The sequence below is a fragment of the Anomaloglossus baeobatrachus genome, chromosome 3 (genome assembly GCF_048569485.1).
Source record: "Anomaloglossus baeobatrachus isolate aAnoBae1 chromosome 3, aAnoBae1.hap1, whole genome shotgun sequence".
Taxonomy (NCBI): domain Eukaryota; kingdom Metazoa; phylum Chordata; class Amphibia; order Anura; family Aromobatidae; genus Anomaloglossus; species Anomaloglossus baeobatrachus.
This window is the reverse complement of record NC_134355.1, coordinates 663994938-664009651: the sequence shown is the minus strand read 5'-3', so window position 1 is coordinate 664009651 and position 14714 is coordinate 663994938. Positions and strand designations below refer to the sequence as shown.

General features: G+C 44.1%; 1 protein-coding gene across 1 annotated transcript in view; it reads left to right on the top strand.

Moving 5' to 3' along the window:
- Positions 1–14714, top strand: part of LOC142297393 (uncharacterized) — a 152841-nt gene that overhangs the window by 32674 nt on the left and 105453 nt on the right. Inside the window, exons 6-7 of the mRNA XM_075341619.1 lie at positions 4314–4490; positions 8606–8747. Coding sequence (XP_075197734.1) covers positions 4314–4490; positions 8606–8747 — 319 coding nt within the window. The remainder of the gene's footprint in view (positions 1–4313; positions 4491–8605; positions 8748–14714) is intronic.

Here is a 14714-nt window from a genome sequence, read left to right as displayed (position 1 = left end):
GATGCCAGATCGTATCATTTGTGATAGAGGCCCGCAATTTACTTCCCGTTTCTGGCGAGATCTTTGTAGCCTTCTGCAAATTGAGTTGAATCTCTCTTCGGCATACCATCCGGAGACCAATGGTTTGGTTGAGCGTACCAATCAATCTATGATTATATACCTTCGACACTTTGTTGCTGAGAACCACGATAACTGGTCCTCCCTCCTACCCTGGGCAGAATTTGCCATTAACAATTCGCTGGCTGAGGCCACTGGGCAGACACCGTTCGTACTCAATAATGGGCAACACCCTAGGGTACCGGTACCGTTTCCCGCTGCTGCACCTCCTCCTCTTGTGGCCGACTGGGCAACTAATGCCAGAGAGGTTTGGGATCGGACTCAAGAGTCGATCCAAGCAGCTAAGGACCGTATGAAGACGGTGTCCGATCGGTTTCGTCGCCCGGCTCCTGTCTTTTCTCCAGGGGACTTTGTGTGGCTCTCTGCAAAACACGTGAGACTTAGAGTGAGCTCTGTCAAATTTGCTCCTCGCTTCCTGGGTCCTTATGAGGTTCTTCGACAGGTAAATCCTGTAGTCTACCAATTGAAGTTACCCGTCCATCTTAAGATTCATGACAAATTCCATGTCTCACTGCTAAAGCCGGCTATTTTACCTCACGCTCGTGAAGTGCACTCTCCTGCCTCTGATTCCTCTCGCTCTAGCTATGAGGTACGAGCCATAGTTGGTTCTAAGATGGTTAGAGGGCGCAGGTTCTTCTTGATAGATTGGGAGGGTTACGGCCCGGAACATCGCTCTTGGGAGCCTGAGGAGGCTGTCCATGCTCCCGACTTAGTTGCCGATTACCTGCGTCGCCGAAAGCGGGGCCCTTGAGGGGGAGGTACTGTTACGGTTGCTGCGAGCACTGGAGACTAAGTCCAGATTTCTTACTACTGCACATGTGCGAGCGCTGGAGACTAAGTCCAGATTTCTTGCTACTGCACATGTGCGAGCGCTGGAGACTAAGTCCAGATTTCTTGCTACTGCACATGTGCGAGCGCCGGAGACTAAGTCCTATCTTGGAGCCATTGCACATGTGCGGGTGACATCATCGCTGACACGAGGTCACATGTCTCTGACACCTTCTATGCTGATTGGTCGCTGGTCATGTGCTTGTGATGCCTTGCTCGGTGATAGGCCAGCATGACGTCACTCCTGTCGTTCTGGCAGCGGATTGGCTCTGGTGTCCTCCATCTTGGATGAGGCACAGAGTCTATATAAGACCCTGACACACGCCGCATGGCGCTCAGTCCTCTTGGTTCATGCATAAGAGTAGACGCTCTGTGCGCGTTCCTCTAGGCATACCTCTGTCTATGCTAGGTGAGCGCTACCGGCAGGGTAGCGTTCTTATACCTTACAGCTTCGGCTGCTGTCCGTATCCTTACCTCTTAGGGGAGCGGACATAGGCAGGTGCCTGAGGCACATGGTCTGGCTGGGCCTTGTGGTTCGACTCGTAGGTGGACGTTGCCGCTAGGGTAACGTTCCTTATACTGCGTCTGGCAGTTGTTCGTATCCTCGCACACTAGGGGAGCGAACAGAGGTAGGAGCTTTGTGCGGCTTACGCTGCTGTTCGTCTTTTTTGCACCACTAGAAGAGCGGACCTAGGCAGGTGCCATATCTAGTGGTTCGTGTCCTCGCACACTAGTGGAGCGAAAGCAGGTAGGAGCTTTGTGCGGCTTACGCTGCTGTTCGTCTCTTTTGCACCACTAGAAGAGCGGACCTAGGTAGGTGCCATTTCGCACACATTGCCTTTGTCTCTGTGATTATTAACAGAGATCATTCCACACACCCTCCAAGTAAGGGAGGAATTGCTTTACTTACTTATTATATCCTTCTGTGAGTTAACAGAGGTATTGCACTCTGCCATAGTCTGCAGCAGAGTCTTTGCACGGTGGACCCTGACTGTCTGATACTCCTTTAGGTTATCAGACAGCCCCCCGTAACACCCCCTTTGATGCTCCTGTGACTATATCCCCTCTGTGCTAACCTTGCCCTCAAATCTTCAGCCTGTTCAAAATTGGCCTTAGTGGAGCAGATCCGCTTCAGTCTAAGGATCTGACCATCCGGGATGGCCTTTATAGTGGATGAATTATGTGTAGATGAAGCATGCAGTAGTGAATTATGCACATTGGTTTGTAAAAAAAACCCTTTCATCCACCTCCATATAAATATCAAGAAAATCCATCCTCTTAATGCTCCAATTAAATGTAAGCATGATATTCCTTCTGTTGTTATTCAAAAATTACATAAGTGAACCAAGCTGCTCCACTGTGTCGTGCCAAAAAATCTAAAGATCATCAATGTAGCATAGCCAGCACTGCATATGGACCACGGCCTGCGCGCCCCGCCCATGAAAAACTCTCTCCCAATATCTAAGGTAGAGATTTGCTTATGAAGGCACACAGACCGTGTCCATCACAGTTCCTTGACTTTGTAGACAAAATTGATCTTTAAAAGTAAAAGAAAATTGTGTGTCAGGGCAAAGTGGAGCAGCTCCAGAATCAACTAGCATAGATGGCTATCCCAGTTGCTGTTCCTCAAGAAGAAGCGGACCACCTCCACACCTCCATTGATGGTCTATGCAGGTGTAGAGGGACTTCTCGTCCGCAGTGACTATAACCATATCCGGGTCTACAAACACCCCATCAATGCAGTTGAAATTTGTCCGGTGTGTCCATAACGAAGGATGGCAGTGTTTCAACAAGAGGTTTTAAGTTATAATCCATACATTTCCATATTGGTTCACACAAGCCCTCCATCACGGACACAATCAGATGACCTTTGGGAGTAAGTAAAAAGTTGGGGGATTTAATAGTTAATCCCTCCAATACCTTTTTAGTGATGATACCTTCCTCAAAAGCTCTGATTAATATCTTCTGTGTTTGATCTATAAAAAGCATCAGAGGGTTAGAATCCAGCTTGAAATATATGCCCTTATTCCTTAGCTATCTGAATGCCTCTTTTTTATATTTATAACTAAACCAGATCATAATGCCCCCCCCCATTGTCTGCTGCCTTAATTACCACATAATCTAATGACTGTAATTCTTTAAGGGCTAACCTTTGTTGATGGGTTAAGTTGTCAAATTTCTGCCTAGTGGGGATCTTTTTGAAATCCTCTACTATAAGTGTTGTAAAAATTTCAGTGGCGAGGCATAGAGACAAGGGGGGAACATTTTAGAACTGGGCATAATAATTTCAGGAAAGGTACCTCGGCAATCAATTTGTTCACCCTAGATGTCCTTCAAAACTGCCAGAGCCTTTCTCTCTGCTAATTTTCCAGACCATATGTTGAAGTGTTCCTGCTATGTAACCTTTTTAGCAGTAACTTTCTGGAAAAAATGTGTAGGTCCTTCATGGCTGCAAAAAAAAAAATTTACCCATTAGTAGGAGAGAAGGTTAGGTCCTTCAAGAGCACTCAATTTGATTTTTAGTCATGGTGTGATCCGACAAGCTGATGACCTGGAGGGAGTTTTTTTAAGCAATTTTCTGAGGAGCTAACTGGCCTTCTTTGGGGGCACAACCTCTTCTTCATCAGATGTTTTTGATGATCTATCAGGGAATTCATAATTTTTTTCATGACACGATGTAAGGGATCTAATAGAGACAGATCTAGAGCGTGAAATGGATTTAGATATTTATTCATTTTGAGGTCATGATGTTGTGTTCTCCATCGATCTACTCAATTAGTCAATTGATCATGAAGATCCCTCTGATATTTTTTTTTTAGATTTTTACATCTCTTATTTCTCGTTCCTTTCCCTCAATTTTTTCTAGGGCATAAGAGGAGAGTCCCTTACTGATATATTCTTGCAATTCCTCTAATTCAGATTCCATATCAGTGAGGCTAGAACTATTAAGAGCAGATACAACTTGAATGAACCTTGCTGAACACTGATTGGATAATTCCTCCCACTTGGATTTAAATTCTTCATTATCAATGGGAAAAGATGGGAAAATCTGCACTCTTAATCCTCTAGGAATAAGTAATTTCTGCAAGTATTTCTCAAGAAATGCACACTTCCACCAGGTTCTAGTTCTTATTTTGAGAAGATTTTTATATCTCATGATGCTTTTCTGCATGTGCACTGCATCACCTTCAAGATTCGAACCCCCATCTTCCATAAAAAAAATTACTGAGTTGAAGAGCCCACGTTATTGATAGGTGACAGCTGTATTGTATAACCCTATTACAAGTTGTATTTAACTAATAATTGTATTTATCGCCTTCCGTTACACTTTATGTCAGCGTTCATTATTACTTTTATACTTTTTTTAGCTGTATAATAGTTTCTCAACCTTGATGGATTTGCTCCCCGGACCTCACAGAACAATTTTTGGGAATATCAAAGAGTTTCAAAAATTCATTAAAGCAACATTTACTAAACAGAAAAAAGAACTGGATGTCAATGACCAGAGGAACCTCATTGATGCCTTCCTGGCCAAGCAACAAGAGGTACGATGCACTAGATCAGCCAGCACTGCCATTATATATTGTCGATTTCTCATGAAAAACATCAGACATAACAGAGTAACAGACTAAAGCGGGCTTTACACATTGCGATATTGTCAACGAGATATCGTCGGGGTCACGTCGTTAGTGACGCACATCCGGCGCCGTTACCGACATCACAGCGTTTAACGCAAATAAGCGACGATCAACGAGCACAAAAACGTCAAAAATCGTTGCTCGTTGTCACGTCGCTCATTTCAAAAATATCGCTCCAGCGACAGGTACGATGTTGTTTGTCATTCCTGCGGCAGCACACATCACTGTGTGTGACGCCGCTGGACCGACAAACATCTCCTTACCTCCGTCCACCGGAAAAGGAGGAAGGAAGGAGGTGGGAGGCATGTTCCGGCCACTCATCTCGCCTCTCCTTTTTTATTGGGCGGTGGTTCAGTGACGCTGCTGTGACATCGCTGTGATGCTGAACGAACCACCCCCCTTAGAAAGGAGGCAGATCACCGGTCACAGCGACGTTGCAGAGCAGGTATGTACGTGTGACGCTGCCGTAGCGATAATGTTCGCTACGGCAACAATCACCACTTATCGCATGTGCGACGGGGGCGGGGGCTATCGTGCTCGGCATCGCTAGCATCGGCTAGTAACGTTGCAGCGTGTAAAGCCTGCTTTAGAAAACCCTCAATAGACTGCAACACAAGTCACAATCACTTGATTACATATTAACGCAAAAAACATAAAACTCTTCCTAAATATACTTATATATTTGAAGATAATATATTCTTATTTTTTAGGTTTAGATTTTTTTTTATAACATTAACAATAGTTAATGTAGTGAAGGAAATAATTATATAATTATTTGATCTTTTGATGATTTTGTAGGTTTGTCCACTGATCAAGACATTCCCAGTCTATAATTTTAAGGGTCGGTTAATATTAACAGTGAGAGATAGAATATCCAAAATAAAATCCAGAAAATCACATTGTATAAATTATATAAATTTATTTGCATTTTGCAGAGAGAAATAAATATTTGATCCCTCTGGCAAACAAGACTTAATACTTGGTGGCCGTCCCCTTGTTGGCAGCACAACAGTCAGACTTTTTTGTAGTTGATGATGAGGTTTGCGCACATGTCAGGAGGAATTTTGCTCCACTCCTCTTTGCAGATCATCTCTAAATCATTAAGATTTTGAGGCTATCCCTTGGCAACTTGAAGCTTCAGCTCCTCCATAGGTTTTCTGTGGGATTAAGGTCTGGAGACTGGCTAGGCCACTCCATGACCTTAATGTGCTTCTTTTTGAGCAACTCCTTTGTTGCCTTAGCTGTATGTTTTGGGTCATTGTCATGGTGAAAGACCCAGCCATGACCCATTTTTAATGTTCTGGCGGAGGGAAGGAGGTTGTTACTCAAGATTTTATAGTACATGGCTCCATCCATTGTACCCTTGAAGCAGAGAAGTAGTCCTGTATCATTAGCAGAGAATCACCCCCAAAACATAATGTTTCCACCTCTATGCTTGACAGTGGGGACAGTGTTCTTTGGGTCACAGGCAGCAATTCTCTTCCTCCAAACACGGCGAGTTGAGTTAAGGCCACAAAGGTCAATTTTTGTCTCATCTGACCACAGCACCTTTTCCAATCACTCTCAGAATCATCTAGGTGTTCATTGGCAAACTTCAGATGGGCCAGCTGCACAGGGGCCTTTTTTAGATGGGCCGACTGCACATGGGCTTTTTTGAGGAGTGGGACTTTGCGAGTACTACAAGATTTTAAGCCATCTTGTAGTGCTCGCAAAGTCCCACTGCTCAAGAAAGCCCATGTGTAATGTGTTACCAATGGTTTTCTTGGTGACAGAGGTCCCAGCTGCCTTGAGAGCATTAACAACTTTTTTGTGATTTTTTTTTTTTTGTCGCTGAATATTTTCAGAAAGTCAATGTCCAGCAATGTGGATGGGATTTATAGAAATCTCTTGCCCATTATACTTTTTTACTCAGCGTAAACTGACCAGTGGTGTGTATTTCAAAATCTACAACATGTCAATTCATTTAACGAGTACACTGAGTTTTCTGCACAGATTATCCCTATAAACTTTCATTAGATGCAGAAAATCTCCAGGTAAAAAACACACACATGCGTTTTTAGTGCATTTTAACCGAGGAAACACATTAAAAACACGTAGGCCACCCATGATGTTTTGCCAAAGCAAAATACCGGGAAGTATCAAAAACAAAGCAGTTTTTTCAAAACGTGACATCCCAAAAAGACACAAACTGCAGCGTCAAAAACGCAATAAAATGCATGTAATAAAAGTCACTGAAAAATGCAATGAAAAAAACGATACTAACCTAATATACCTAATCTGTGCACAAATGCTGAAGAAATTCTGTAACATCAAAAAGTGAGCAAATACTCATCAATGAAACCTTAAAGAGGTTGGTCACTACTTATACACCAATGGCGTATCAGAAAATTAGCAGTTCTTGGCACTGGAAATGCACAGTTCTGTAGCTGCCACATCAAATGTTAGTGGCCACAGCCAGGTACTGCACTTATGCCTCTTAAGTGGGCTTTACACGCTGCGATATATCTTACGATGTGTCGTCGGGGTCATGTCGTAAGTGACGCACATCCGGCATTGTTTGATATATCGTAGCATGTGACAGCTACGTGCAACGGTGAATGAGCAGAAATACTCACCTTCTCATTCATCGTTGACACGTCGCTCATTTTCTAAACATCGAACGTCAGGTTGTTCATTGTTCCCGAAGCAGCCGTGTGACACCCCGGGAATGATGAACACAGCTTACCTGCGTCCCGCCGGCAATGCGGAAGGAAGGAGGTTGGTGGGATGTTTACGTCCCGCTCATCTCTGCCCCTCCGCTTCTATTGGCTGGCCGCTGTGTGACGTTGCTGTGACGCCAAACGTCCCTCCCCCTTCAGGAAGTGGATGTTCGCCGCCCACAGCGAGGTCGTTTGGAAGGTAAGTACATGTGACGGGGGGTTACAGCATTGTGCGACACGGGCAAGAAATTGCCCGTGCAGCACAAACGTTGGGGGCGGGTGCGATCGCAAATGCGGCATGTAAAGCAGCCTTTAGTGAATTGAATGGGAGGCGGTTGTGCAGTATCCGGCCATGGCTATTATCAGAAGACAGGGCAACTCAGAACTGAGAATTTTCGGCTGCCTGCTGCCACCATCGGCACCGAGAACAGCGGACTCAGGCCAATCAGATGTTGATGACATATTCTAAGGATACTCTATCAAGGTAAAACTAGTGGTCAACGTTCCATAGGAGAGTAGCTGGACAAGTGAGTCCCCGGTAACTTCTCTGCACCCGCTGCCAGTGACTGATATGTCTCTCCCTGTGTGTGCATGTTTGGAGAAAACTAAAACTCCAGGGCAGCAGGTAGGGAGAGGTCACCAGAGATCATCCTCCTATCTGACTAGTCTCTTGCATATTTGAGTGACCAGCAGCTTTTAAAGTATGTTTTCTACTAAAATGACACCCCGTCTAAGTCACATGTACCTGTTTGAGATCACACAGCCGGTGCCTGATGCTGCTTGTGGATCGGTCATCATAATGTATACCATCTATCAGGATCCCAGAGAAAAACATAATACACAGAAATGTGACTGTGATTGAAAGGTTATGTATGCAATTTGTGGAATTTTTTTTAACAATGAAATTCACGAGATAAAATTTGTGAAAAATCCACATCACTTGCGAAAGAATGGGGATTTGTTTAGCCAGTTTGTGGATGTAGCCTTAAACTCATTATTGCATATCAAAAACTCCTTTAAAAAAATACATTTTTTAAATTAGGTGATACCAATTTCATATACGGCTTTCATGCAAACTAAAGGGGATGCACAGGATAGGAAAACCATTTTATGTCTGAACACAGCCCTACACATGTCCATGGTATTACAACTTGGCTCCATACAAGTGAATAAGGCTAATCCGTAAGACCAAAATGGAACCTTTGGACATAAATGAATTTTTTTTTGTGAAAAAGCACCATTTTTTTTTTTTACACTGTCCAGACTTTTCAAGCATCATCATGGTCAGTATTTAATGGGATTTTATTATTTTTTGCTGTTCAGGGAAAACCTGAATCCACCGAGTATTTTCACAATGAAAACCTGACGGCCCTTGTAGGAAATTTGTTCGCTGCTGGAATGGAGACGACATCAACCACCCTGAGATGGGGACTTCTACTGATGATAAAATATCCGGAAATTCAAAGTAAGAAACGTTTTAGAAAACACAATAAAATCTTCCTATATCTAAGAATTCAAGGCACTCTATGTAAAAAAAATATGTATTTGGACATTGAGTATTTTAACCCCTTTTAATTTGAGACTTTTTCAGTTTGCACTTTTTTTTACTCCTTTCCTTTCAATATTGTTTTTTTTACAGAACATCTTTTTTTGAGAAACAAATTGTAGTTTTGATCGACACCAATCTCTTTTCCATATACTGTAGTGAAAAATAAATTAAAAAAAAATCCAGTAAAATGAAATTATGAAAATAATGTGATTCAATCATTGTGAACACGATTCTCCATAGATATAATGTTTTATTAATTTTTCTTTAACTTTTTTGAGAAAGGTGCAGTGTGAAGAAAAACTGCAATTACATCATTTTAATTTTTAGCTCTTTAGATTATTTACTATGTGGGCTAAATATTTCTTTCATTTTTTAATTTTATAAAAAAGGCAGTGATTTAAACATTTATATATATATATATATATATATATATATATATATATATATATATGTACATATATACAGTGCCTTGCAAAAGTATTCGGCCCCCTTGAATTTTTCAACCTTTTCCCACATTTCAGGATTCAAACATAAAGATAAACATTTTTATGTTATGGTGAAGAATCAACAACAAGTGGACACAATTGTGAGGGTAAACGAAATTTATTGCTTATTTTAAACTTTTGTAAAAAAGAAAAAAATGAAAATTGGGGCGTGGAATATTATTCATCCCCTTTACTTTCAGTGCAGCAAACTCACTCCAGAAGTTCATTGAGGATCTCTGAATGATCCAATGTTGTCCTAAATGACTGATGATGATAAATATAATCCCCTGTGTGTAATCAAGTCTCCATATAAATGCACCTGCTCTGTGATAGTCTCAGTGTTCTGTTTAAAGCGCAGAGAGCATCATGAAAACCAAGGAACACAACAGGCAGGTCCATGATACTGTTGTGGAGAAGTTTAAAGCCATATTTGGTTACAAAAAGATTTCCACAACTTTAAACATCCCAAGGAGCACTGTGCAAGTGATCATATTGAAATGGAAGGATTATCATACCGCTGCAAATCTACCAAGACCCGGCCGTCCATCCAAACTTTCATCTCAAAAAGGAGAAGACTGATCAGAGATGCAGCCAAGAGGCCCATGATCGCTCTGGATGAACTGCAGAGATCTACAGCTGAGGTGGGAGAGTCTGTCCATAGGACAACAATCAGTCGTACACTGCACAAATCTGGCCTTTATGGAAGAGTGGCAAGAAGAAAGCCATTTCTCAACGATATCCATAAAAAGTGTTATTTAAAGTTTTCCACAAGCCACCTGGGAGACACCAAACATGTGGAAGAAGGTGCTCTGGTCAGGTGAAACCAAAATTGAACTTTTTGGGCACAATGCCAAATGATATGTTTGGTGTAAAAGCAACACAGCTCAATACCCTGAACACACCATCCCCACTGTCAAACATGGTGGTGGCAGCATCATGGTTTGGGCCTGCTTTTCTTCAGCAGGGACGGGGAAGATGGTTAAGATTAATGGGAAGATGGATGGAGCCAAATACAGGACCATTCTTGAAGAAAACCTGTTGGAGTCTGCAAAAGACCTGAAACTAGGACGGAGATTTGTCTTCCAACAACACAATGATCCAAACCATAAAGCAAAATCTACAATGGAATGGTTCACAAATAAATGTATCCAGGTGTTAGAATGGCCAAGTCACAGTCCAGACCTGAATCCAATCGAGAATCTGTGGAAAGAGGTGAAAACTGCTGATCACAAACGCCTCCATCCAACCTCACTCAGCTCCAGCTGTTTGCAAAGGAAGAATGGGCAAGAATTTCAGTCTCTCCATGTGCAAAACTGATAGAGACATACCCCAAGCGACTTGTGCTGTAATCGCAGCAAAATTTGGTGCTACAAAATATTAACTTAAAGGGGACGAATAATATTGCACTTAAAATGAGCAATACATTTCTTTCAAGTTCACAATTGTATCCCACTTGTTGTTGAGTCTTCACCACAAAATTTAAATTTTTTATTTTTATGTTTGAAGCCTGAAATGTGGGAAAAGATTGAAAAATTCTAAGGGGCCGAATACTTTCGCAAGGCACTATGTGTGTATATATATATGTATATATATATATATATATATATATATATATATATATATATATATATATATATATATATATATATGTATATATATATATATATATATATATAAATAAAATAATATATATATATATATATATATATGTGTATATATATACATATATACATATATATATACATATATATATATATATATATATATATATATATATATATAAGTTTGGACATACCTTCTCATTCCAAGAGTTTTCATTATTTTCATGACTATGATAAGGCAAGAAATTTATATCATTTATAAGGCAAGAAATCCCACTTATTAAACCTGACAGGGCGCACCTGTGAAGTGAAGACCGTTTCCGGTGACTACCTCTTGAAGCTCATCAAGAGAATGCCAAGAGTGTGCAAAGCAGTAATCAAAGCAAAAGGTGGCTACTTTGAAGAACCTAGAATATAAGACATATTTTCAGTTGTTTCACACTTTTTTGTTAAGTATCTCATTCCACATGTGTTAATTCATAGTTTTGATGCCTTCCATGTGAATCTACAATTTTCAAAGTCATGAAAATAAAGAAAACTCTTTGAATGAGAAGGTGTGTCCAAACTTTTGGTCTGTACTGTATATATATATATATTCATGACTAAAATTGTTGGCTCCCTTCAAATTGTTTCAGAAAAGGAATTATTCTACCTAGAAAATTATTGCAATTTCACAAGTTTTGTTCTACATGTTTGTTTTTTTGCATATTGGAACAACACAAAAAAAACTGATAAAAAAGGCAAATTGGGCATAATTTCTCACGAAACTCCAAAAATGGGCCAGACAAAATAGTTGGCACCTTCACCTTCATATTTTGTTGCTCACACTATGGAATTAATAACTGCAATCAATCACTTCCTATACCCATCAATACGGTTCTTATATCTCTCAGCTGGAGTATTTTACTATTCTTCTTTTGCAAACTGCTTCACTTCTCTAATATGTGAAGACATTTTCTCCCAACAGCAATTTTAAGATCTTTCCACAGGTGTCCAATGGGATTTAGATCTACAGTAGACTCATCGCTGCCACTTCAGAACTTTCTTCAGAACTTTGTTTCCATCCATGTCTGGGGATTTCTTGAGATATCCTTGAGGTTGTTGTCCCTCTAGAAGACTTTTAGGACACAAACTCAGCTTTCTGACACTGGGCATTAAATTGCATCTCAAAATCCTTTAGTAGTCTTCAGATTTCATAATGCCTTGCACATAGTGAAGAAACTTGGTGCCATAGGCAGCAAAAGAACCTCAAAGCATCTTTGAACCTCCAAAATATTTGCCTAAAGGTCCTGTGTTCTTTTCTTTTTAGGCCTAATTCCATTTTAAGAAAAATCTATCTATATAATTGCCTTATTCTGTCTGTCTGTCTGTCTGTCTGTCTGTCTTGCTCCAAAATTGTGTCCTTACGGTGACACAAAGCTGATTGGCCGCTGGGCTCGCAATGGCCCCGCCCCCCGCACGGATTGGCCGCTCGCCCAGGCTCCGCCCGCACACGGATTGGCCGGCCGCTCGCCCAGGCTCCGCCCCCCACGGATTGGCTTCTCGCCCCGGCACCCTGCACGCATTGGCAACTCGGCCACGCCCCGCCCCCCTCACGCAATGCACGCTCGCTCTGGCCCCGCCCCCCGCACGCATTCCCCGAACCGACACGGATCCACGACTCCCAGGTGAGTACTGTACCCCCGGGAGCCCACATCAGCGTACGCCGCCAACCCAGCCGACACATACCCTCGCATTGCTGGGGTTGCCGCCGCATGCTGGTGTGGGCTCCCGTGCGAGCGGGGGACGGGATACGCTGGTAACCATGGTAGCATAGTTACCAGTGCATCAAGATCCTGCAGCGGCGGAACATACACACGCACACACATAACAACACACACACACACACACACACACTCACTCACTCTCACACACACATCACATCACATCCACACACTCACAACATCCTGGGATATCGCTTGCTTCTCGCCGGCGATACTGTGGAGTGACCTTCCAGGACCTGCCGGCGGATCACATGGCCAGAAGCATGTGGTATCTCCAGATGTTGTGAGTGTGAGCGCGTATGTGCGATATCGTCAGTGTGTGTGTGAGTGTATGCGATCGGATGTGTGTGAGTGTGTTCTGATGTGTGAGTGTGTGTGTGTGAGTGTATGCGATCGGATCTGTGAGTGTCGGCAGAGGAGCACGGCGTGCTGGGGGAGGCTGGGAGGAGAGAGGCTGATCCTGGGGAAGGCTGGGAGGGGGAGGCTGATGCTGCGGGAGGCTGGGAGGAGAGAGGCTGATGCTGGGGTAGGTTGATGCTGGGGTAGGCTGATGCTGGGGTAGGCTGGTGCTGGGGGAGGCTGGGAGGGTTTAGGCTGATGCTGGGGTAGGCTGATGCTGGGGTAGGCTGATGCTGGGGGAGGCTGGGAGGGTGTAGGCTGATGCTGGGGGAGGCTGAGAGGAGAGAGGCTGATGCTGGGGGAGGCTGGGAGGAGAGAGGCTGATGCTGGGGGAGGCTGGGAGGGGGGAGGCTGATGCTGGGGGAGGCTGGGAGGAGGGAGGCTAGGAGTAGAGAGGCTGATCCTGGGGAAGGCTGGGAGGGGGAGGCTGATGCTGGGGGAGGCTGGGAGGAGAGAGGCTGATGCTGGAGGAGGCTGGGAGGAGAGAGGCTGATGCTGGGGGAGGCTGGGAGGAGAGAGGCTGATGCTGGGGGAGGATGGGAGGCGAGAGGCTGATGCTGGGGGAGGCTGGGAGGGGGAGGCTGATGCTGGGGGAGGCTGGGAGGGGGAGACTGATGCTGGGGGAGGCTGGGAGGAGGGAGGCTGGGAGGGGGGAGGCTGAGAGAAGAGAGGCTGATGCTGGGGGAGGCTGAGGCTGGGAGGAGAGAGGCTGATGCTGGGAGGAGAGAGGCTGATGCTGGGGGCAGAGAGGCTGATGCTGGTGCAGCATGGGGGATGGAGCACGATGGGGGGTGCGCAGCATGGGGGATGGAGCATGATGGGGAGTGAGCAGCATTGGGGATGGAGCACGTTAGGGAGTGCGCAGCATGGCGAATGGAGCACGTTTGGGAGTGCGCAGCATGGCGGATGGACCACGTTTGGGAGTGCGCAGCATGGCGGATGGAGCACGTTTGGGAGTGCGCAGCATGGCGGATGGAGCACGTTTGGGAGTGCGCAGCATGGCGGATGGACCACGTTTGGGAGTGCGCAGCATGGCGGATGGAGCACGATGGGGGGTGCGCAGCATGGCGAATGGAGCACGATGGGAGGTGTACACCTCCCCCCAACACACACACACCACACACACACTGGGAACCACAAACACCGCCCTACACAGACACCCACACACACAGACAACGCTGCACACACACAACACCCAACACACAAACACCGCGGCATACATAAATATACGCACATACCACGCAACACACACACATTGCACAAAACATACCTCCCCCCAAAACACACACACCCACACAAACCGCACAACACACACACACACAACGCTACAGACACACAGCGCTCCACAAACAACGCAACACACGCAACACACATACAACACCGCTCTCACCCCCCGCCACACCCAGACAACACCCAGAACATGTACAGCGACCTACACAAACACTTGGTAACTACAGACAACAACATCTATATATATATATATATATATATAACAAAAATCATACATTAACTACACAATACGTAAATTCTAGAATACCCGATGCGTAGAATCGGGCCACCTTCTAGTAGTAGAATAATGAGCTTTGCCAAAAAGCTCCATCATAAGGGTGCTTTACATGCTATGACATTGGTAGC